Here is a 26,374-nt window from a genome sequence, read left to right as displayed (position 1 = left end):
AAGGCAACATGTCCAATGCATGCAGAACGTTAGTTCCTCTCTGAAGCTTCCTAACACTTAACAAAAAGCTGAAAAATCCTTTCATCATTACATAAGCATAAACACACTCATACAAGTTGAAACAGACTTTGATACGGTAAAAATTATTCAGTTAACCTAATGAGGCCACTTATCTTACCAGAATACTAGTTCAATTAAATGTACATCTCTGCTTTAAAAGAGCCCTTTGGTTGTAGGAAAAGAAATCATTAATGAGTCCACCTGTTCCTAACCAGTAACAAGCTCTATCCTAACAACATCAGAAGGATTGTGAGTTTCCAAAAATATTATGAAAGAAAAAGAAAATCTCAAATTCAGATACTCCTTAAAGACACAGCTCTTGAATTTCTCTTCTCCAGGAGGATTACACTCACTTTATCAAAATTTTGCATCTGCTCCCTGTTGGTAAACCAGGATTCCTTGTCCTGGCTAGGCTGAATGACAAACACTTCATAATCTGCAAACATCTGAGTGAAACGATTTGCAAAAACTTCCCGTATCTGAATATTTAACTGGTAAATCCTGAGATCTTCTTCATCACACTGAACCTTGAGATCCTTATTACTGCTGCTGTCTTCACGCACTTCCAGCTACAAAAAAGAAACAACAGTTTTGAATATATTGGTCAATTTATTTAGAAGAAATACAACTCGAATCACTGACATAGCAGCAAATGATGAGAACAAAACAAAAAGGGGGGAAATTAAGATTCTCACACAAAGAAGAAACAATGAGAGCTTCACATGAAGGACCCAGAAACTCAAAGAAAGTGGAGACAGACACCCAAAGGAAGAGGTGTTCATTATCTCAAGGCTCAGAGAGAAAGCATAAAATCTACGTGTAATTAAAATACAGGTAATGCAACAAGGTCTAATTCTTTAACTTTATTTCACTGATTTTTCTCCTCATAACATTTTCCCTTCTCCCTGAGGACTTCTATTAAGAAAAACTTTTAATCTTCGTAATTACTTTTCTATTCTTTAATTGGTCATGACTTTTAAAAAAAAATGTCTGCTTTACTAGGGCCAGTATTATGGTACAGCATGTTAAGCTAAGGCGTGCAACCTGGCATCCAACACAGAAGTACCAGTTGAAGTCCCAGCTGCTCCACTTGTAATCCAGCTCATGCTAACGTGCTTAGGAAATCAGCAAAAGATGGCCCTAAGTCCTGGGACCCTGCCAGCCATAAGAGATATGTGGATGGAGTTCCTAGTTCCTGGTGTTGGCCTGACCCAGAGCCTAATTTGGAGAATGAACCAGTAGGCAGAATATTGATCTTTCTCTGTCGCTACTTCAATTAAATAAATAAATAACCTTTCTTAAAAAGAGCCTAACAAAATTTTATTGGTCCATTCGTTTAAAAAGAAAAGTGATATAAAGTGATATAACATCATGAATGGGGAGGGTAAAGAGATAAACAAACCAAGAATGTAAATAGTCTCATCCAAATCAGAAAACAGGAAGCTAACTATGATGTGAGAAAGAACCCAGGACTAGAATTCGAGGATCAGAGCGAGTCTCAGCTTAGCTACTTCTTGGGCATTTAATCCTGGACAAACACCAAGACTCTTGAAGTCCTGGTTTCTTAATGTTAATTGTACATTATTAATAATGCCTGCTCTATATACCTTATGTTGCTGTGAACCTCACAGGGCAAAGGATCTCGAAGAGACTACTATCCTCACCCTTCCACGTCACGGCGCCAGTATTCACACAGAAAGACAGCAGGATCTCCTTGATGGTCAGACTTAGCTTCAAGTAGCATTTAGTAGGACAGTATTCACTATGCAGAACAATCTTTCACCACTCCATGGCTGGTCCTGACCTGGTCTTTCTTATCCCACACCAGGACAGTGTCTTAGCACAGACTCCTCTACAGAAAGCACCTTACCTTCTCCAGGCTCACCCCAGTCCTCTTGACCAAGGCTTGCAGCCGTGCGATAGTTTCATTCTCCTTGAGGAGTTCATAGGAATGCAAAGGGGAGCCAGCAATGTTCCCATTCCTCTTGTCAGAGACAAACTCAGAGGCTCGGAGCCTCTTCAGCTTGGAAGCACTCTCGCTGCAATGAAGGTTCCCTTCAGGGGGAATACCAAATGCCATGAGAATCTCAGACACTTCTTGGACAAATTCCAATTTATTGGGAAACTGAGGCAAGTCCTCTGGCAGCTCAATGAAGTGGTTGTCAATGTCCACAAAGCAGAGGTTAGCCTGTAAATTAAAAACAGAATGAACAATCCCAGAAAATTAAGGAACAAGTTTAGAAAGAATAAGGAAAATGAGAAGGAAGCAAAGTACCTTAAACTAACATATATAAAATGTACTGTAAAGATGGGACTTATAAATAGGCCTGAGCTCCACTCTCCTCACCAACTTAAACAAGTATGACTTTAGGAAACTTACCTAACCTCTCTGATTTTATTTTCTTAGCTGTAAAATGGAGATAAACTAATAAAAACATTGATGCTGCAGAGTGGTGAAGACGTAACGATACTATAGTTAAATACTTGGTAGCATCTAACATAAAATTTTTATATATAATGTAAATATGCATTAAATGTTGGACAAGGGGTGGACATTAAGAAACACTGGGTTGGTTACACACCCCTTGCAACACAGAATCCCATACTGAAGTGTTACTTCTAGTGCCAGTGCTCCACAAGATACAAATTCCTGCTAATGTACCAAGGAAGGTAGAAGACAGCAGAAGAGCTTGGTCCCCTGCTACCCATGTGACAGACAGAGATGGAGTTCCTGGCTCCTGGCTTCAGCCTCACCAAGCCCTGGCTGATCTGCACATTTGCAGAATAAATCACGAGAGGGAAAATGGATTATGGTCTCCATCTCTCTCCTCCTCCTCCCCCATCTGGTGCTCTGCCTTTAAATAAACAAATACATCTTTTTTAAAAATGACCAATTTGAGCCGGGTGTGATAGCCTAGTGGCTAAAGTCCTCACCTTGCACATAGTGGGACTCCACATATGGGCACCAGTTCTAATCCTGGCAGCCCCTCTTCCCATCCAGCTCCCTTGCTTGTGGCCTGGGAAAGCAATCGAGGAAGGCCCAATGCCTTCAGACCCAGCACAAACATGGCAGACCTGGAAGAGATTCCTGGCTCGTGGCTTCAGATTGACTCAGCTCCAGTCACTGTGGCTGCTTGGGGAATGAATGGGCAGATCTTCCTCTCTGTACATCTGATTTTCCAATAAGAATAAAATAAATCTGCTGGTTCACTCTCCAAATACCTGCAACAGCCACAGCTGAGCACATCTGAAGCCAAGAGTCACAAGCAAGGAGCCAGGAGCTTCTTATGGATCTCCCACGTGGGTGCAGGGTCCCAAAGTTTTGGGCCATCCTCGACCGCTTTCCCAGGCCACAAGCAGGGAGCTAGATGGGAAGCAGAGCAGCCAGGACATGAACCAGCAATCATAGAATCCTGGCAGATGAAAGGTGAGGATTTAGCCATTAGGCTATGCTTATGGGCCCATTTGACCAATTATTGAAAATTAGGAATTAAGGGCTCGGCAGTGTGGCTTGGTGGCTAAGGTCCTCGCCTTGATCCCATATGGCCGCTGGTTCTAATCCCGGCAGCTCCACTTCCTCTCTGTCTCTCCTCCTCTGGGTATATCTGACTTTGAAAAAAAAAAAAATAAATAAATCTTTAAAAAAAAAAAAAAAAAAAAAAAAAAAAAAAAAAAAGAAAATTAGGAATTAAAATGTTTAAGTTCCAAACCTGTTACTATCTCCTTATGTAAGCCCCAAACATACCATTTTCTTTTGAGACTTAGTCCTGACTGTTAAGATCTGGTGGCTGGTCTTCATAGTTCTTCGCTTTCTTCTATCTCTAAGATTACTCCTGGAGAAGCTGGTGTTGTAATATAGCCAGTTATACTGCAGTGGCATCCCATTTGAGCACCAGTTGGAGGATCAGCTACTCAGCTTCTAATTCAGCCTCCTGCTAATGCTCCTGGGAAAGCAGCCACTTGGAAAGTGAGCCAGTGCTGATCTGTTTCTCTGTCTCTCTCTGTAACTCTGCTTTTAAAGAAATAAATCTTTAAAAAAAAATGTTCCTGAAAGCAAGATAGCAATCTCACATACTGCTGATGGGACAGATAAACTGCATCCTTGCCAGTCTTCTATGAGAAGGAATTCACTTACTCAAGGGAGTGATCCTGCTGGCCTTACAAGATTCTATTTATTGGACTCAAGCAGTCATTTGCTTCTCTAACAAGTAAGAACCCTGATGGTCAGTGTTGTCTTGCGGTGATTACAGGTCTGGGCAGAATGTAACTGCCACATCCATGTAACCCCCAGACCAACTGCAGCCCATGTGGCCACCATTAATTCCTTACAGAGCATGGCCTCCCTGACCACAGGAAGGTCATGCACTCCACTGATAAACCAGAACCTTGCATATGAGCTGATCACATCGTCTCAGCCCAAATTTCAATCTGTAAGAACCTTCACCACTAACTCCTTGGGGAACCAGGAATTCAGCAATAGCTGCCCATTGCCTGGCTCTGTTTTGCAATAAATACCTATTTTCCTCCACTACCCTTATGTGATTGGCTTTGTGCATGTCAGGCAAGTGAACTCAGTTTGGGGGTTCTGTAGCAATGTCTCCAACTAGTCAGAAGTTTGTTCTGCAACAGTATGCACATATCACTTATCAATTTTCCTATTAAAGGGCATTTGAGTTTCCAGATAACTGTATTTCACTGTTATATGTTTTCTTGAACATATGTGTAAGATCATTTTGCATATATCCTAGGAATGGAAATCTCTATTATATGGTATGAAAATATCCAATTTTCTAAGATATGCCTAGTTTTGTTCCAAAGTGGTTCCAACAATTTTCATTTTTACTAGCAATCTAAGGTTATCCTACTGATGGAGATGAAAATGTTTCACCTGAAATGTATTTCAACAGCATAATTCAAGCTGGTCATTCAGAAAACTGCAGAACTCTGTAGACACAGGAATGGCTCTGAAAAGCTGCCCTTTTTTTTGTAAGAAGACATTTTCAACTATTTACAGTAATAAAGTTAACAGAGGATGCAGACAGAGGTATTCCTATCAGATAACTCCTTTTCAGCGTGGGAAAGAATCTGCACAGAAAGAAGAGACCAGAGTCTCTGAAACCACAAGTGTGTGTGACTTGAGAATTCTCATCTGCATAAGGCAACTCTTGCTATGCATCTCCTGCACTCAACCTTCCAAGCCTGTGCCACCCTGCTTCACAGAGGTCCAACTCTAACCCACCTGTCAAACTCTAACAAGGCACAGCCATTTGCCCTCTTGGAGCAGCTATGACATGAGTTTAGGCATGTAATGAAACATGTCTGTAACTTTCCCTGCTACGTTTCTCTTGTCAGTTTATTTCACAGACAAAAAATGCAGAAACTCGAGGGGGAAAAAGGAAATTAACATTTTTCCCATACTTCTTACCTAATTTCCTTCCAAAATTTAGTAATGTATTTCACAAATGTTGTAAATAAATAGAAAATAAAATGGTATGGCATTGTATCTTGGACTTATGCTGCCATAATCAGTAAATTTAACAAATGTGTTTTTAGTGCAGTGCTTCTTCATATTCCATTTTGTAAAACCCATTTACTCACTTATTATTTGAAAGGCAGATTTACAGACAGAAGGAAAGACAGGAAGAAAAGATCTTCCACCCACTGGTTCACTACCAAAACAGCCACAATGGGGCTTGACAGCGTGGCCTAGTGGCTAAGGTCCTCGCCTTGATCCCATATGGCCGCTGGTTCTAATCCCGGCAGCTCCACTTCCTCTCTATCTCTCCTCCTCTCAGTATATCTGACTTTGTAATAAAAATAAAATAAATCTTTAAAAAAAAAAAAAAAAAAAAAAAAAAACGGTCACAATGGCTGGAGCTGAACAATCCGAAGCCAGGAACTACAAGTTTTTCCTGGGTCTCCCCATCAGGTGTAGGGTCTCAAGGACTTCAGCCATCCTCTACTGCTATCCTAGGCCTTAACCCTGGAGTTGAATCAGAAGTGGAGCCAAAGGGACAAGAATCTATACCTATATGGGATGCCAGTACTACAAACTGGCCGCTTGCACCATTTTTCCTTTTTTTTTTTTTTTTGCTTTATTTTGGTTTAAAGATTAATTTATTTTTATTGCAAAGTCAGAAAAACAGAGGTAAGGAAAGACAGAGAGGAATATTTTCCATCCGATGATTCACTCCCCAAGTAACTGCAACGGCCATTGCTGCACCAATCCAAAGCCAAGAGCCAGGAACCTCCTCTAGGTCTCCCACGCAGGTTCAGGCTCCCAAGGCTTTGAGCCGTCCTCGACTGCTTTCCCAGGCCACAAGCAGGGAGCAAGATGGGAAGTGGGACTGCTGGGATTAGAACTGGAGTCCATATGAGGTCCCAGTGTGTAAGAAGAGGACTTTAGCTGCTAGGCCACAATGCTGAGCCTACCATTTTTCTAAGTTATCACCTTATTGACTTGTAGAAGGTTTTTTGTTGTTGTTGCTGTTGTTCATTTTTTGTTTTTTTTTTTTTAATATTTATTTACTTTATTGAAAAGGCAGACTAACAGAGAAGCAGAGACAGAAAGATCTTTCATCCACTAGTTCACTCCCCAAGTTGCCACAATGGCTAGAGCTGAGCTAATCCAAAGCCAGGAATCAGTAGCTTCCTGCAGGTCTCAAACACAGGTGGCAGGGTCCCAAGGCTTTGGGCTGTTCTTGATTGCTTTCCCAGGCCACAGGCAGGGAGCTGAATGGGAATTGGAGCAGCCGGGACAAAAACTAGCACTTATTCTTGCAAGGCGAGGATTTAGCCACTGAGCCATCATCCCAGGCCCAGGAATTCTTTAAATTACTTCAATGCTGATTGTAGGTGACGTATGTTTTAGTGTATTAAAACCTGTATTTTTCTAGTTTTGATCTTCAAGATACTGCTTTCTTAATTTGCAAAATCAAATTTATCTATCTTTTACTTTTAGTGCTTTCTACATCTTGTTTATAAAATCTTTCCCAACCCATAGGTCATGTATGTATTAATACTGTCTTCTAGAAGATCTGAACTTGTGCTTTTGACATTTAACTTTATTTAAAAAGATCCTTAATCCATTCCCCCTCTTGAGTGACAGGGGCACAGGTGTTACTAGACATCAGTTGTCCAGGGGTTCTTGTTTTTGTACAAGAAAAAACTCAGACGTTAGAGAGTAGTGGTAAGACAAAGTAGTAAAGCTTAAAGAAAAAGTAATGAGAACTGTACATGACAGAGCAAGGTAAAGAACTGTGAGCCCAGGCTGCATTCAACCTGGAGTTTTTAGGGACATGAGTGGGAGTCCCAGGTTGCTCCTCAATTCCACTAACGGGAAATTATGAGTGAGACATTTCTGGAGCAGAAGGCCCCCAAAATCCTCCCAGGGCCCTATCAGCACAGTGTTACCGGACCTAACATTCCCCCTGCTATAGGACAAGGGGAATTCCCCTGACCAGCCCCCAGGGAGAAGGCTGACGCCCATCCAACAGGGTGACAGAACAAGAGGAATTACTTTAGATATGGCTGCTGGTCTGCCTAAAGGGCTTATTTACTCAACCCAATGCACAGAAATCCATTTTTATGAAAAATTCCTATTTTCAGGGCTGCCAATGAAGCATAAAAGATAAAATTGCAACCTGCAATGCTGGAAATCCACATATCCACATTCCAGATGATTGTTCATATCCTGCTATTACACTTCCACTACAGGGCCCAGTGTGACAGCATAATGGTTAAGATCCTCGCCTAGAGTGCACCAGGATCCCACATGAGTGCTGGTTCTAATCCCGGCAGCTCCATTTCTCATCCAGCTCCTTGCTTGTGGCCTGGGAAGGTAGTTGAGGATGGCCCAAAACCTTGGGACTCTGTACCCATGTCGGTGACCTGGAGGAAGTTCCTGGCTCCTGGCTTCGGACTGGCTCAGCTCCAGGAGTTGTGGTCACTTGGGGAGTGAATGATCGGACGGAAGATCTTCCCCTCTGTCTCTCCTCTTTGTATATCTGACCTTGCAATAAAAATAAATAGATCTTTAAAAAAAAATACTACAGACTCTGTAATTGGCCTGGGAAAAGTAAAAGAAGGAAGATGGACCAAGTGCTTAGAACCCCACCACTCACTCACAGAGGCAATCAGATGATGCTCCAGGCTCCTGGCTTTGGCCTGGCTCAGCCCTGGCCATTGTGGTTGCTAGAGTAGCAAAGCAGCACACAGAAAAATCTAAGTCTCCTTCTCTCTGTGTCATTCTGCCTTTCAAATAAAAATATTTAAAAATTTTCGTCATTTCCTAGAATTCTTGCACTAGATAACAACTTTAAACCTTGCCCAATAAAAGGGCCAATAAATGTTTCACACCTACAAATTGATTAATTTTTACTTATTCCTTCAAGAGTTTAAGTTTATAAATTCTACCAGATCAATCCACTAAAAATATAGACTAGCTCAACTGGCTAATCCCGGAAGAGGTTCCTGGCTTCAGATTGGCTCAGATCCAGTGTCGTGGTCATTGTGGAGTGAATCAAAAGATGAAAGACTGGGCCCAGCGGCGTGGCCTAGCAGCTAAAGTCCTCACCTTGAACACACCAGGATCCCATACGGGCGCTGGTTCTAATCCCGGCAGTCCCACTTCCCATCCAGCTCCCTGCTTGTGGCCTGGGAAAGCAGTCAAGGACGGCCCAAAGATTTGGGACACTGCACCCAAGTGGGAGACCCGGAAGAGTTCCAGGTTCCTGGCTTCGGATCAGCGCACCACTGGCCACTGTGGCTCACTTGCGGAGTGAATCATCGGACGGAAGATCTTCCTCTCTGTCTCTCCTCCTCTCTGTATATCTGACTTTGTAATAAAAATAAATCTTAAAAAAAGATGAAAGATTTGTCTCTCATTCTCTGTAAGCCTGCCCTTCCAATAAAAAATAAACTAATAAACAAATTACATCATCTAGTCATGAAGATCACCTGCCTTTTAAGTCTCATACAAGGTACTGTGTCTGACCCATAAGAGGTAGACAATATAATAATTTACCCCCTCAGTTCTATCTTTAGGGGGGAAAAAGTGATTTCTCCAATAGGAAACACAGAGGCAGCAAAAATAACTGCAGCCAGTAAACAATGTCTGGTTGGCTACACACAGGCTCACACACACACTGCTGTGAACCAGACAGTGTCTGTAAAGAATTTTAGAAACTGGGCCCAGCGCAATAGCACAGCAGTTAAAAGTCCTCACCTTGAACACACTGGGACCCATATGGGTGCTGGTTCTAATCCTGGCAGCCCCCGTTCCCATCCAGCTCCCTGCTTCTGTCCTGGGAAAGTTGTCGAAGACGGACCAAAGCCTTGGGACCCTGCACCCGCGTGGGAGACCCGGAAAAGGATCCTGGCTCCTGGCTTCAGATTGGCTCAGCTCCAGCCATTGTAGCCGCTTGAGGAGTGAACCATCAGATGGAAGATCTTCCTCTTTGTCTCTCCTCCTCTCTGTATATCCGCCTTTCCAATAAAATAAACAAAACTTAAAAAAAAATTTTTTTTAGAAACTCCAAATCCTGTATCCACGTTTGTGGATGCTGCTAGTCAAAGGTGTCTAAAGGAAAGCAAGCAGCTCAGGCACATTTCAGAGTTGGCTAGATTACGATCAAACCAGGAGCTTCCAGTCTTTGAAAAATCCAGATGAACAGTCATTTAATTACTAGGCTCCAGTAACAGCCTCTCAGTATAGAACACTTAAACAGAAACAATTTACAAGCCAACCACAAACTCAACTGAGAAGAGGCCAACTCCTGTATAACACCTTCAAGTCTGGTGGAGGCATTAACTCTTTTTTTTTTTTTTTTTTTTTTTTAAGATTTATTCATTTTATTACAGCCAGATATACACAGAGGAGGAGACACAGAGAGGAAGATCTTCTGTCCGATGATTTACTCCCCAAGTGAGCCGCAACGGGCCAGTGCGCGCCGATCCGAAGCCGGGAACATGGAACCTCTTCCGGGTCTCCCACACGGGTGCAGTGTCCCAATGCATTGGGCCGTCCTCGACTGCTTTCCCAGGCCACAAGCAGGGAGCTGGATGGGAAGTGGAGCTGCCGGGACCAGAACCGGTGCCCATATGGGATCCCGGGGCTTTCAAGGTGAGGACTTTAGCAGCTAGGCCACGCCGCCGGGCCTGGCACTAACTCTTAAGTGACTGTTTTTCCTATTATAACCTGTTGCCTTGCTGGGAGAGTCCATGAAAGACTTAATTGCTCTGGGGTAGTGAACACTCAAATTCCCCAAAACCAAACTCTGGAATCTCTTCCTGCAGGGGGTGGAAATGGGCTTTCTAACATCAATTCCAGCCAGCCTCTCCCTGTAGTTTATCCTTGCGTTGTTTACGGACATAGCTCTACATACACATTACTGAAGAAAGGCTGCTGAAGGAGTGTACAAAATGAGAGGACATCAAAGTACAAAAAGTGACACTCCCTTCTTTACTCATAACTCTTCTGCATAATGCTTTGACACAGCTGTGGATGACATGCCTCCTTCCTAGATTCACACATGCAGCTCAAAAGAGAAATGTAGGACAAGGGATGCCTCACAAAGGCAGCTCAGCACTTGCACTTGCCTCAGGCCAGCTGAGCTCATGTGTTGGTGCAAAAGGGAACAAAGGACTTTTCAGACTTCTTATCCCCAAAACTGAGCAGCAACAATTAATCTTGATTTGGGGACCAGGAAATGTATACTCTCCATATCTCTGAAGAAAATTCCCTTTATATATCAAGCTTTGCCCTACCTCACGTCCTGACAATGACCCTAGAACAGGCTGTGATGAATTTCCCAGTCTTGTTTCAAAGATTCTTTGCAACAGAGGAAAGTAATCATAGAGTTTAAAGATGTCCACCAAAACACTAAAAGAAGTTATTCCTGAGTAGTAAAACTGGACATGACACTTACACTATTCTTCATGCTTTTGTGCACTGTTAGAACTTTTTTATATAAATATGTATCAGGCCACAGCTATACTGTAGTAAGTAAGGTTAAGCATCTGCTTATGGCGCTGGCATCCCATATGAGCACCAGTTCAAGTCCTAGCTGCTCCACTTCCAGCATAGCTCCCTGTTAATGCACCTGGGAAAGCAGCAGCGGACAACCCAAGCTCTGCACTCACATCGCAGCTCCAGCTCCTGGCTTCAGACAGGCCCAGTTCCAGCCAATGAGATCGTTTGGGGGTGTGATTCAGCTGATGGAAGATTTCTCTCTCCCTTTCTTCTTACACTCTAACTCTGCCTTTCAAATAAAAATAAACCAGTATTTCTTTAAAAAAAAATGTATCATTTCTGAGATGCACTTCAATTGTCTTTCAAGGTACTATCACTCTCCATCCATAATATACAGCACCCTTCACAGTGTTTCCACTCCTTCACAAAGCCATTTCTTTCTCAGTCTGGGTTTTCTACAGTGACTACAAGATTCAAATATCCCAGAGGCTATCTCTGAAAATGAAAGTAGAAAATATCCAGTTACAAACTATGTCACAGGGCCTGGCTACTTGGTATAGTCCTCGCCTTGCATCCACCGGGATCCCACACGGGTGCCAGTTAATGTCCCAGCTGCTCCACTTCCCAGCCAGCTCCCTGCTTGTGCCTTGGAAAGCAGTCAAGGATGGTCCAAAGCCTTGGGACCCTGCACCCGCGTGGGAAACCCGGAAGAGGATCCTGGCTCCTGGCTTCAGATTGGCTCAGCTCCGGCCATTGTGGCAGCTTGGGGAGTAAACCACTGGATGGGAAGATATTTCTCTGTGTCTCTCCTCCTCTCTGCATATCTGGCTTTCTAACAAAAATAAGAAAAATCTTTCTAAAAATTCAGGTAAAAGTCATTGTGTTTTGTTTTTTTGGTTTTTTTTTTGTTTTTTACTGAAAAGTTTTCATTCCCAAAATGGGGAAAAAACAACACAAACAAACATAAAAAAACCAACTTGATGATACCATGGTGGGCTCATTCCCCAAGCTCCTTTTTCTCAATCCCAGATCAGAATCAAACAAAACACTAGAACTCTTACCTCTTGAGGCAGCTCCAGCTTTGAGCGGTCATCCAGGCCATTGGAATGCAAGCCCATTAAGTACGGAACGGGAGCATCTAAGAAATGTAGGAGAGAAGCTGGAAGAATAGGAACATAGACATGCTGCCACTGGAAAGGAAACATGAGAGCTGTAATCGTCTCTGCCACGGTCATCAGTCTCTGGTAATCTAGAAGAAAAAGAAAAAAGGTACATACATAAACCAGTCAAAATGAGATACTTGCTTCTCAAATAGAAGTTAAAACCTCCAACTGGAATTCATATGTGGTAAGGATCAGGATAACTCTGCAAGGACATTTTCAGAGTGATTCCTCCGGGTGTTAACAGAACAACTCAGAGATCCTGATGCATTCCAACTTGAAATACATGCACATACACTCAGCTGGAAATAAAATTTAACATGGAAATACAAAACAATTAGCAAGTTGCACCTCTGTTTTTTTTTTTTTAAGAGAGTAATGGAATTTTAAAGCCGATAAAATGAGTTAAAATGGTAACTTGGGGCTGCCACTGTGGTGTGACACTAATGCCACCAGCTGTAGCACTAGCATCTTATATGATGCTGGTTCGAGTCCTAGCTTCTCCACTCTAGATCCAGTTGCCTGCTAATAATGCACCTGGGTCCCTGCACTCATATCAAAGACCCAGATGAAATTCTTGACTGTGGCCTGGTCCAGACCCAGCTGCTTAGCCATCTGGGAGATGAACTATCAGGTACATGATCTCTCTGTCTCTCCTTCCTTCTGTAAGTCTGCCTCTCAAATAAATCAAATATATTTTTGACAAAAAAAAAAAAAAAAGAAACCTGAAATTTAGGCGGCCAGTGTTTAGCCTAGAGATTAAAGCTACATCCTACCTAGAGTTAAGTTTTATTCCTGGCTCTAGGTTCCCAACAATGCAGTGGTGGGAGGCATTGATGATGGTTCAACTAGTTGGGTTCCTGACACCCACACCAGAGATTTGGATTAAGGTTCAAGATTCCAGGTTTCGGCTTCGCCCTGGCCTCGAAACTACGGGCAACTGAGGAATGAACCAGCAGACGGGAGCTCTGTCATGTTCTCTTTGCCTCTCAAATAAACAGAAATAGTAATTTTACAATTTAAATTTAGGAAACAAATAGTATTATGGGATTAGGTATTTAAGGGTAAGGCCAAGGAAATACATTTATTTTTGAAGATGCATTTATTTAAAAAGGAAAGTTACAAAGGGAAGAGAAACGAATTTAAATTTAAAAAAGAGATATTTCATTGGCTAGCTACGTTCCTAAATGGCTACAATGACTAGGGTTAGGCCAGGCCAAAGGCAGGAGCCAGGAGCTTCTTCCAGGTCTCCCACAGGAACAGCAGGGACCCAGCAGCACTTGTGCCATCCTGTATTGCTTTTCCAGGCTCATTAGCAGGGACCTGGATTTTCAGTGGAACAGTCAGAACTTGAACTGACTTGTTTTCTTAAATAAGAAATGCTGGTGCTACAAGCAGAAGTTTAACACATTGTGCCAGAATGCTAGCCCCAGGAACATGAATTTTAAAATCATAAGAGTACTAGACTTGTGGAACAGACTGGAGCAGCCTACTGCACACATTGACACCAACAGGAACCAGGGCTGGGAACAGGTCTCCAGAGGGGTTATTAGGGGTCACTCCAACTAGGCTGCAGTTCAGCAGGTGTACATGAGGGTTTAGTGCACGGTGGGCAGGGTTTGGCTGGGCTGCAACATCCACTGGTTTGTGTATGAGATGGGGCGGGAGACAGAATTGAACAGGTGACAGCAGCCACCAGGGTGTGTATAGGCTGATGTGGGTGATGGACTGAGTTGGACCCCACACTGGTTGGTGGCACACACAGGAGTCAGGTTGGAGTCACCTCTGGTGAGGTTTCTGGGGATACCCCAACTGGATCACTGGACTCAGAACTCCAACCATGGTGAAAATCACAGGCTTTGTGTTCTGATCACGGAGTACCTGTGTCAGAACTGGGTCCCCATGGTTGCTGAGGCCTGTGAGGTAGACGGTATGCCCAGATACTCATGGGGGATACAATAACAAGTTCATTGAGGCTTGCAGAGGAAATCAAGCACCATGGAAGGCAAAACAAATTGGACAGCTCTCTCAGACAAGTATCTAGCCAAATCAAGACTGTAAGGTGGACTGTATCAGCCAGTGAATTTTGGAAGGATTTCTCAACCTTAGGACAACGAAATCAACAGCATCTCAAGAAATATCAAAACCACTTAAGCAGCATCCTTGGAACATGATCCACATGAGGGACCCTGGGATAATATCAGGTGGCCTTCCTCCATTCCTGGGTACTGATGTGGTGTCTCTCCACTTTCCCCAAATACCAGAAAAAAAGATTGGCGGCAGCTGCTTCATCCACTTTTCCCCCATTCCTTCACCCTCCCCCATGCTAACTGGTGAGCCACATGGGTGTGCACCCCTCACCAAAAATAAAAAGAATTTATTATTTTTCTTTAAAAAAAAAAAAAAAAGAGTACCGGGGCCCGGCACCGTGCCCTAGCGGCTAAAGTCCTCGCCTGATCACTCCGGGATCCCATATCCAGCCCTGCTTCCAATCCAGCTCCCTGCTTCTGGCTTGGGAAGCAGTTGAGGATGGCCCAAAGCTTTGGGACCCTGCACCAAGGTGGGAGACCTGGAAGAGGATCTGGTTTCCTGCATTCCGGATCAGCACAGCTCCAGCCATTGTGATCACTTGGGGAGTGAATCATTGTATAGAAGATCTTCCTCTCTGTCTCTCCTCCTCTCTGTATATATCTGACTTTCCAATAAAAATAAGTAATCTTTAAAAAACAAAAGAGAGAACTATTGGGCCTGGCACAGTAGCCTAGCAGCCAAAGTCCTCGCCTTGCATGCACCAGAATTCCATATGGGTGTTGGTTCTAATCCCGGTGGCACCACTTTCCATCCAGCTTCCTGCTTGTGGCCTGGGAAAGCAGTCAAGGATGGCCCAACACTTTGTGACCCAGCACCCATGTGGGAGACCCAAAAGAGGCTCCTTTGCTCCTGGCTTCAGATCAGCACAGCTCTAGCCACTGCGGCCACTTGGGGTGTGAACCAGCAGATGGAAGATCTTCCTCTCTGTCTCTGCTTCTCTCTGTATATCTGATATTCCGATAAAAATTTTGAAAGTAATAATAAATCTTTTTAAGTATTATCCTCCTAGAATTGCTCTAGTATGACTTTAAACAATTATTACTCACTACTTCTCTTAGCTGGCAACCCATACAAGAGTGCCAATTTGAATCCTGGCTGCTCTGCTTCCAACCCAACTCCCTGCTAATGCTCCTAGGAAGGCAACAAAAAATGAGCCACATGTGTGGCCCTTGCACCATGTGGAAGATCTAGATGGAATTCCTGGTTCCTGGCTTCGACCTGGCCCAGCCTTGGTCCTAGATCTTTGGAGTGTGAACCCACAGACTGAAGACTGTTCACTCTCTTTTTTCCTTTCTGGCTCTCTGTCTGATTCTCACACTCATTACTCTGCCCTTCCAGTAAACAGATATATCTTTTAAAAAGATACAGAATGTGGGCCTGGCACGATAGTGTAACGGTTAAGGTCCTTGTCTTGAACACAATGGGATCCCATATGGTCGCTGGTTCTAATCCCAGCTCCCTGATTCCAAAGGCTTGGGACCCTGCACCTGCGTTGGAGACCCACAAAGAAGTTCCTGGCTACTAGCTTCAGATCGGCACAGCTCCAGCCGTTGCGGCTGCTTGGGGAGTGAATCATCGGATGGAAGATCCTCTCTGTCTTCTCCTTCTCTCTGTACATCTGCCTTTCCAATAAAATAAATAAACCTTTAAAAAAAAAAAAGATACAGAATGCCAGTGCTTCCATGTGGAAGACTAGCCATCATGTTGACTCCTAAATAAATACATCTCAAAAAATAATAACAAATTTTTAAAAAATGATTATAGGATGTACAAAGGTTCTGTGCTTTAAAAATCCACCACATGACTTTGAACAATCCTAACACAGTTCAGTAAAGGAGTTTTAATGATTTTGCAGTAAATCAGGAAGTTTGAAAAGGAAGGGAACAAATGGCAATAAATATTTACAGTAGGTGGAACTGCCTGCAGCTAATACCCTGAACAGAACAGCTCACGGATCTTTCTTGTGACTCATTCTATTTCCAGACCCTAAAGCTTCAAATGACCTATAAAGCTGCCTTTCAGGTTTTCAGTCACATTCCAGTGAGAGATGTCATCTCCAGCCACCCTGGACTGGTTTAGACTCTACTGCAAAAAGTATTGCTGTGACCAGTGTGATGGCTCAATAGCGAAATCCTCACCTTGTACTCACCGGGATCCCATACGGGCACCAGTTCGTGTCCCAACTGCTCTACTTCCCATCCAGTTCCCTGCTTATGGTCCGGGAAAGCAGTGAGGATGGCCCAAAGCCTTGAGACCTTGCACCCGTGTGGGAGAGTCAGGGAGTACAAACTCCTGGTTCCTGTCTTTAGACAGGCTCAACTCCAGCTGTTACTGCCTCTTCGGGGGTGAACCAGTGGATGGAATTGTTAGTCTTTCCTCTCTGTAAATCTGATCTGCCTTTCCAATAAAAATAAATAAATTTTAAAAGGAAAAAAAAAAGCAATGTCTGTGCAGGTAAGTCACAGGGTACCCCAAAGTCATCCTTTGCTTCATTCTAGTACTAAGCTCTCTGCCCCAGGAGGAGTGTAAACCTTATGACTATTCCATGAAATTCACACTGAAGCATGTTTTTGAACTACACCTACATGGACTTGCATTCACCTCTACATGCAAGTAACAAAAACTTCCCCTCTTACATATCCATTTCCCCTAAGAGAAAATATACTCATTTCTCCTGCACATAGATGCTCAGCCTCAGAGATTGCAAACTCTTTCAGTATATGTCTTAGAACTCAGCCCACAATTCTGGCTGAGTAACAGAAGGTAAGCATATCATCCTATATTTACTCGTTAACAAAGCTTTGAAAACTACCTATCACCTTGCTCTTGGGTAATCAAAGAAAATTACGACTGGGCCAGCATTATGACACAGTAGGTTAAACCACAGAGATTTTAATTCATTCCTCAAATGCCTGTAAGAGCCAAACTTAGGCCAGGAAGAAGCTAGACAGGTTGCAGGGAGGGGGTGTCAGAAATCCCATCTGAAGTGGCAGGAACCCATGTACTTGGGCCATTGTCTGCTGCTTCCAGGCACATCAGATAGACTCTGAACTAAAGGCAGAACAGCTGGGACTTTAACTGACACTTAGTTTAACCCACTGCACCCCAATACCCACTCCTGTAAATAACGTTTTTGTTGTTGTTGCTTCTTAAAAATTTATTTGAAAAGCAGAAATACAGGAAGAGAGAAAGATGGCAAGTCAGAGAGAGCTCTTCTACAGGTTGGTTCATTTCCCAGTGGCCGCAATGAACAGGGCTCTGCTAGGCTGAAGCCAGGAATCTTCTGGATCTTCAGAGAACTTCTGGATCTCTCACATGGACACAAGGGTCCAAGTACTTTTGCCATCTTTCACTAATGCCAGGCACATTAGCAGGGAGGTAGATCCAAAGTGAAGGATCTGGATCTCAAGCTGGCAATGCTCATATGGGATGTCGCTGTCATAGGCAGCCATTGTCACAGGCAGCAACTTAACTAGCAACACCACAATGCCTGCCTCTATAAACACCTTGTCTAAATTAGTGTGACAAACCCATATTTGGTCCCTGTCCCCAGTCCCTAGTACACAGCTCATAAAACCCACAGCATTTCTTCCACACTAATGAGTTGATTTGTAACTGGTGTTTCCTGGACATGTCAGGATGAGTATTAGTTATGAGATAGGTCAAGGCACAATTAAAGGTATGGGACTTTTAGCCCCAACACTGACCTCAGGGAAAGGGAAAGTGAACTAGCAGATGATAGATCTCATATTCTCTCTCTCTCTCTCTTTCTCCTCTGTAATCGTGCCTTTCAAATAAATAAATCCTTAAGATAAAAAAGGAAAATATTGGTTAAAACCTCCACTTCAGCCATAAAGCTTAATAAGCTTTTTTTTAAAGATTATTTCTTTAACCTGAGAATGAGAAATATAGAGACAGAGATCTTTTAAGATTATTTCTTTTACCTGAAATAATTACAGAGACAGAGATCTTCCATGTGTTGGTTTACTCTCTAAATGGCTGCTACGGCTAGAGATGAGCTGGTCTGAAGCTGGGAGCCAGAAGCTTCTTCTGGGTCTCCCAAGTGGGTGTAGAGGCTCAAAAACTTAGGACATTTTCTGCTGCTCTCCCTGGTCATTAGCAGGAGCCTGGATCAGAAGTGGAGCAACTGAGACAAGAACAGGCACCAATACGGTATGCTAGCATCACAAGCAAAGGACTAATGTGCTACACCACCGTGCTGATCCCAGTTTTACATTTTTATAGTCTTACAATTTAGCATGTACTTATTTTCCCTAAGTAGCATTTCTTTTCCATTCAGAAGACAGGACATACAGCAGGGAATCCATGTTCCGAGCCACATTTTCACCCACGTCAGAATGATGTTTTTGAATAATAAAAATTACTTCCAGAAAACCAATGTGAACCATTTAAAGCCCTCTACCAACAAAAAACAGGATAATTACATCAAACCAATAAAAAGGACATGCACTCCATTTTAGCCTCAGTTATACATATCACTGTCTAAGAACAGTTTTGGGAAAAGCTTTTTCTTATCCACCGTAATCATGATGTTAGGTCTTGAGTTTAATTTGATTCTACAGAAAAACCATCTCAACTGCATTCACTCATAAAATATCTGAAGTAGTTTAGATGGAAAACTTTTTTTTATTAAGTTCCTTGTTTCAATGCTCCATTCCTTGTTGCTAAGCATTCTCACTGTATTACATTATAGGCACCTACACGCCAGCTTCATTTTATAACACCCCAACTGCCTAGTTTAGCTTTCTTCTCTCTGTTCTGTTCTAAACAAGACAGTCTTGGTTATTCAACTAAGTCTCTTTTTAAAATTATTTTCTCAAGCTCAAACCAAGAAGTTGAAGTTGGGAAGCAACAGGACTTGTCTGAGTCTACAGTGGACCTACCAAGACAGGAGTCTGTAACTTCACATTTTAACCAGAAACTGCAAAATGAAATCTGACAAACCACATTAAGCCAACAGATGTTTTTTCTTTGGTCTACAGTGTATAACAAGAACTATGCTGTCAACATTTAAAATCAGACACTACATGTAAAGAATCTGCATTGGCATTGTGGTCTTGAACTTAGAAATGGGCAGGCCAGGAATGCCAAGTGATGTCTCAAGGGGCTGAGTCACTGCCATCCACGAGGGAGAGCGAGATGAAGTTCCAGGCTTCTGGCTTTGACCTGGATCAGCCCTAGCTGTTGAAGTCCTCTGGGAAGTATACCGGCAGACAGAAGATGCCGCTTTTATATCTCCCTCTCTCTGTAACTCTTCCAAAATAAATAAATCAATTTAAAAAATGAGTCCTCATAAGGAACTAGATTTAATAACATTAGGCAAATATCTCCATAAAGAATTAACTAAAGCTAATTATTGGCTGTCCACATTCACTTCACCTTCAACCCATACCCAGAACTCAATCATTTCATACTAATAATTCATGGCTAACTACTTAGTCCTAGTCAATATCATCTTTCACCTGATTATTGCAATGGCCTTCTAAGTGAACTTTGTTTCCCAGCTCCCTCTTCAAGAATATATTTTAGGGCCCAGCGGCGTGGCTTAGCAGCTAAAGTTCTCGCCTTGAACGCCGCCGGGATCCCATATGGGTGCCGGTTCTAATCCCGGCAGCTCCACCTCCCATCCAGCTCCCTGCCTATGGCCTAGGAAAGCAGTTGAGAACTGCCCAAAGCCTTGGGACACTGCACCCGCGTGGGAGACCCGGAGGAGGTTCCAGGTTCCCGGCTCGGATCGGCACAGCACCGGCCCATTGCGGCTCACTTGGGGAGTGAATCATCCGACACAGGATCTACCCCTCTGTCTCTCCTCCTCTCTGTATATCTCATTTATTTTTATTGCAAAGTCAGATATACAAAGAGGAGAAGAGACAGAGAGGAAGATCAAATCTGACAAAATCTGAACATTAAAAGAGTTATAGTGATAATCACCTGTGAGCAGAAGAAAAACCTCTCAGTCCATACAGTAATAAACAAGAGATAATACGATATTTTTCCTTACAGCACAAGGCCAATTGATATAAAGAAAGAAAATCATCATTTTTAAAAACATTTATTCTTTTTTTTTGCAAAGTCAGATATACAGAGAGGAGAAACAGAGGAAGATCTCCTGTCTGTTGATTTACTCCCCAAGGGGCCACAACAGCCGGAGCTGAACCAATCCAAACCCAGGAGCCCTGACCCTCTTCTAGGTCTCCCATGCAGATGTAGAGTTCCAAAGCTTTGGGCCATCCTTGACTGTATTCCCAGGCCACAAGCGGAAGCTGAATGGGAAGTGGGGCCACTGGGATTAGAACCAGCATCCATATGGGAGCCCAGCACATGAGTTCTTAGTTCCTGACTTCAGACTAGCCCAGTCCATTCGTGGACATTTGAGAACTGATCTAATGGACAGAAGGTCGGTCTCTCTTTCTCTTTCTTTCTCTTTCTCTCTCTCAGTCTCTGACTGCTTATGCCTGTGTCTTTCAAATAATTTTTTTAATCCAGACACCTATTTTAACAAAATTAAAATGATTAAAATTATAATTACAGGACCTGAATTGTGGTAGACAGCTGACCCATGTGAGTGCTGATTCAAGCACTGGCTGCTCCACTTCCCATCCAACTCCCTGTTAATGGGTCTAGGAAGGTAGTAGAGGATGATATTGGCACTTGAAATCCTGCTACCCAGATGAGATCCTGATAGGATTCCTGGCTCCTAGCCAAAGCCCAACCCAGATTCAGTGGTTGCAGTCACTTGGGGAGTTAACCAGGAGATGAAACATTTCTTTTTTTTTCTATATTACTTTGCTTTCAAATAAAATAAATCCCTTTGGGAAAAAAAAACATTCAACAAACAAAAAGAAGCAATATATCCTAATGTTCTCAATATGAAAAGGATCGACCTCTGTGAATTCTCAGTGTTACTCTCAGATGAAAGGACAGAAACAACTCCACAGCACTACAGGACACAACTGATCAAATAACAGCTTCCGGCGACAATCACCTCCTACTGATTGTCAGTTCCTTCAGAGCTTCAATCAGAATGGATATGAAGAGGCAGGGTTCCCTACCCAGACTGCCACAGCCTAAGGCCATAATGACAGCCCATCAGAAATGTGAACCATCAATGAGCCATCTTCCACCCACTTGCAAAAGATCTAGGTTATGTTGAGAACAACAGACCTTGTCTACAGTCAGCCCTACTGATCTGAGCATGGAAAGCAGGGAGGTCCTATGCAGATAGATCTCCACTGAGTACTGACTTACGCTGTGAGTAGAGCAAGATCTGAAACTCCAGAAGCGCACAAGTAAAAAGCTGAAACACATTTTCCACCCCAAGCAGTTCAAAGACTTCTCTGACAGGAAAGTCGAACAGGGGAAGCTCATTGGTACTTGGTCTCTGGCAGATTACTGGCCCATAGACTCCAGAAAACTTCAAAGACCGGCCAGGAGGGGGGAGTGGCACCTCATAGAGTACGTTGTATATGTAGCTCTCAAGGGGTAGTGGAGGAGGCTGAGGTGAAGTGACTGCCTGGTGGAGTTGTTCCAGCACACTCCGGCATGCCTTCATGAAGGACATGGGCGTGATGAGACAGATGCACTTAGAGACGTACAGAGTGTCCCGGCTAATGTCGTAAGAGTTGAAGCGCTGCAACTTGGTCCCAAGAGTCCCTTCACCATCCTCCACACCCATCTGGTCTCGGCCATCAGCAAGGGGAGCATGCAGGCCATCATACTCAGCATTGTGCATGTGGTAGAGGGTCTGCATTGCACTGCAGATCTGCTTGCTAGTCACTTCTTCATAAAAGGTGAGGGCAAACCCAAATGTCCGAGAGCCGTCTTCCCTTGTGATAATGAAGGCATGGAACTGGGGCTCCCTGGGATCAGCCTGGGTCTTGAATGCCAGCCCTTTGGGCATGCACAGCTGCAAAAAGTAACAAGGCAACCAGCAGTTAGAACACTTACTGACAGTTCTCTTTTCAAAGTGTTTAGTCATTCAGTCATCCTTTCATTCACAGAGCACCTAATATGCTAGGTGTGTATCTTCACTAAAGGTCTCTAATTCTAAGGCAAGACACATAGTAACTAACATTATAATGCAGTTATCAGGACTGCATATATTTTAAAAGCCTCAGATATAAGAGTTTGCTAAAATTGATCAGGTAAACAAATGAAAGAAGGGTATTTCATGAACAGGAAGAAAATCTATAGATGTGAAAGTAAGAAAAAAATTATTTAGGAAACAATAAATGGTTAATGATAACAGCAAGATACAGAGTAAAATATGTATTTGGAGATGATGCTACAAACACATCAAAAAACAGATAAAACTTCACACCTAAAAATAAAATAAACTTACATAAATGATCTCAGACTCTAACGAGCTCTCAAAACTGTAATTAATAAAAACTCTTTATATCAAAGCAACATTCAGTGGTAGATGCTTGGCTAGGTGGTTGGGATACCAGATGGAACACCTGTCTCCTACATTTGAGTACCTGGGTTCAATTTCTACCTTCAATTCCCAACTCCAGCTTCCTGCTGATGCAGAACCAAGATGACAGCAGGTGATAAACCAAATAACTGAGCTCCTATCACCCACAGAGTCCTGGATTGAGCTCCTGGCTCCTGGTTCCAGTTCCTAGCTCCAGACTTTACCATTGTGGGACTCTTTGGAGTTGGCCAGTAGATAGAAGTGCTCTTCCTCTCTTTCTCTCACTTTCTCTCCTTCTCTTTCTCCTGGCCCCGCTTCCCATCCAGCTCCCTGCTTGTGGCCTGGGAATGCAGTCGAGGACAGCCCAAAGCTTTGGGACCCTGCACCCACGTAAGAGACCCGCAGGAAGCTCCTGGCTCCTGACTTGGGATTGGCTCAGTTCCGGTTATTGCGGCCACTTAGGGAGTGAATCATTGGACAGAAGATCTTCCTCTCTGTATCTCCTCCTCTCCGTATATCCATCTTTTCATAAAAACAAATAAATCTTAAAAAAAAAAAAAAGAAAGAAAGAAACTTGGATAGTTAATAACACTGACCTGCATCAATCATTTCCCATTTTCTGGTTTGACATGAACCTAGCCATTTAAATAAAATATCAGCAGCTTGAGTTAACAAATACAAGGACATTGTGCATTATATTATATCCATTAGCCTCAAACTTGACTTCCCAAAGCCTAGTTGATTCTAGAGTAAAAAAACATTTGATGCTTTCTGGGATTTAATTTCTTCATCTATAAAGTGATAATAATACAGCTTATTATGTCTATTTTGCAGGATTTATATATCATGTGTTTATATATATTTAGTTATGTATATTTACTTTATACAATGTTACTTAGTGATTATTTACAATATATAACAGTTAATTCTAATTATTTTATATTATATAATAAATAATATTTATATATTAAAATGTATTAAATCTATTAAAAACACAACAGAAGAGACAGGTATTGGATGTTAAGCTTAGGATGTCAGTACCCTGTAATGCCAGGGTTTGAGTGCCTCCTCTACACTCAATCCAGCTTCCTGTAAATGCATACTCTAGCAGATAGCAGATGAATATTCAAGTACTTAACCTGTCACCCATGTATGAGACACCCACTGAGTGCCTGGCTCGTGGCTTCAGCCTAACCCAGCCCATCCACTACTGTTACGGGCATCTGAGAAAAATCAGAACGCTGATATTTCTCTTCCTTTCTGCTGTTTTCCAATAAAAATGAATAATAAAATTTAAAACTGTTAACAGCAATCCAAATATGTGTTTATAGCAAAGGGTTATAAACAGACAAATCCAAACTCCAGATCAATATGTATTAGTCGTCTGAACTTGAACATACTACATTTTTTAAAGGCTTATTTATTTTTATTGGAAAGACAGATCAGATTTTTAAAGAGAAGGAGATACAGAGAGAAACATCTTCCATCACTGGTTCACTTGGCAAGTGGACACAATGGCCACAGCTGAGCCAATCTGATCCAAAGCCAAGAACCAGGAGCTTCTTCCAGGTCTTCCATGTGGGTGCATGGTTCCAAGGCTTTGGGCCATCCTCTACTACTTTTCAAGACCATAAGCAGGGAGTTGGATGGGCAGTGGAGCAGCTGGGACACAATGGCATCCACATGGTATTATGGTGCTTACAAGTCGAGGATTCAGCCAAACATAGTACTTAAATGTCTTTGGATCTTAGTTTCCTCATCTGTAAAATATGCATTTATTTAATTAGTATTACTGATGTAAGGTTAGCATTGTGGTTTAATGGAGTAAGCTACCACCTACAACGCTGGAATCTCCTATCAGCACAGTTCAAGTTCTGGCTGTTCTACTTCCAAACTAGCACCCTGCTCAAGTGTCTGGGAAAGCTGCAGAGGATGACCCACACACCTTTGGACCGTGAACCTATATGGAAGACAGAATGCAGCTCCTGGCTCCTAGCTTCAGCCTGGCCCAGCTACAGTCATTTGGTGGAATGAACTGGAAAAAGGGAAAACCAATCTCTCTCTCATCTCTAACTTTCCCTTTCAAATACATAAGGTAACTCTTTTTAAAAATATCTTACTGATGTTAGGAAACCATGAGGATTAAATGAGTTAACCCATATTGAATGGTCATTGAAGTGCCTAGCACAAGGTGAATAGAGAATGAAGGTTAGCATAATCATAGCAGTATTCTTTTTTTTCTTTTTTTATATTTTAGTATTATTGTTATTATTTTATAGTACAGTTTCATATTCCCTTATCCCCTCCCCAGTTTCCTCCCCCCCGTTCCTCTATATCATTAATAACATATAGTTCTTCATACTCAGTCATATGTCCATCATTGCGGGCATGGACAATGGCAGAGAGTCCAGAATCCTATTGTCAAGATATAGTAAACAGTTCCATTCTAAGTCCATCTTTGTCTGGAAGCAGAAATGCATACCACACTACATCCTCACATCTGGATGTTAGTCTCCATTTCACAGCTACTGTACATCCCCTTAAATGAAAACTCATGATTCAAAATCAACAATAGAAAGAAAAGAGGAAATTTACAATGCCATGAAGTTAAATGACATGTTACTAGATATGACAGTCTCCATTACACAGCTACTACACATCCCCTTAAATGAAGAGCCACAAAACAAAATCAACATCTGGGAGAAAAAAGAAATTAACAACATCAAGAAGTTAAATAACATGCTATTAAATGACTAATGTGTAGCTGAAGAAATGAAAATCAAGAACCTTCTTGAAGAAAATGATGCCACTGCATGATCTGAGTCATTGAATGATTTAATCAGAAGGAAGTGTTTCGAAGAGATGAAACTAACAGAATAACAAAACCCATGTGATCTAGTTTCCGCTAATCTTTGTTGAAGAGTATCTCCTCCAGACCATAAGCAGATGGGTTTTGTTTTTTAATCCAGTCTACTAATCTATGACGTTTGATTAAGCTTAAGCCATTTACATTCAGAGTTTAATATACATGGGTGTTACTTTGGTCCTGTCATTTTAGGAATGGGTTGTTCATTGGTTTAGTCTTCTGTTGTCATTTTACTGGGATGTTCTTCCCGTTTGCCTTTGGTTTTGGTAGGTGCTATTCCTCTTCTCCGCCAAGAGTACATCTTGAAATATCCTTTGTAGGGCAGGTTTGAAAGAGGCAAATTCTTTTAGCTTTTCTTGACTGTGGAAGAATTTTATTTCATTTTCAAAGACAAAAGAAAGCTTTGCTGGATATGTTATCCTAGGCCGACAATTTTTTTCTTTTAGAATCTGGAAGATGTCACTCCATTCTCTTCTTGCCTGTAGAGTTTCCTGTGAGAGATCTCCTGTGAGCTGACTGGCTTTCCCCTTTATATGTCAATTGATTTTTTTCACGTGCACATTTAAGGATCTTTTCCTTATGTTCAAGTGAAGAGAGCTTGATTATCATATGTCATGGTGAAGATCGCTTTTGGTCAAGTCTGTTGGGAGTTCTGTGCCCCTCCTGGAACTTGTTTCCCAATTCTTCCTCTAGATTAGGGAAATTTTCCTTTATTATTTCATTAAATACATTTGCAAACTCAGCTTCTCTTTCTGCACCTTCTGGGACTCCCATAACTCTTAGATTTG

General features: G+C 42.4%; 1 protein-coding gene across 1 annotated transcript in view; it reads right to left on the bottom strand.

Annotated features, from left to right (window-relative positions):
- The window catches only part of DENND5A (DENN domain containing 5A), an 86,382-nt gene that overhangs the window by 30,178 nt on the left and 29,830 nt on the right, over positions 1 to 26,374 (bottom strand). The window contains exons 4-7 of the mRNA XM_058663403.1: positions 21,553 to 22,210; positions 12,094 to 12,281; positions 1,931 to 2,248; positions 414 to 629 (exon numbers count right to left, since the gene is read on the bottom strand). Coding sequence (XP_058519386.1) covers positions 414 to 629; positions 1,931 to 2,248; positions 12,094 to 12,281; positions 21,553 to 22,210 — 1,380 coding nt within the window. The remainder of the gene's footprint in view (positions 1 to 413; positions 630 to 1,930; positions 2,249 to 12,093; positions 12,282 to 21,552; positions 22,211 to 26,374) is intronic.

Source organism: Ochotona princeps, chromosome 4, assembly GCF_030435755.1.
Source record: "Ochotona princeps isolate mOchPri1 chromosome 4, mOchPri1.hap1, whole genome shotgun sequence".
NCBI classification, from domain to species: domain Eukaryota; kingdom Metazoa; phylum Chordata; class Mammalia; order Lagomorpha; family Ochotonidae; genus Ochotona; species Ochotona princeps.
Note: the sequence above shows the minus strand (reverse complement) of the source record. Positions and strands in the feature narration are given on the sequence as shown.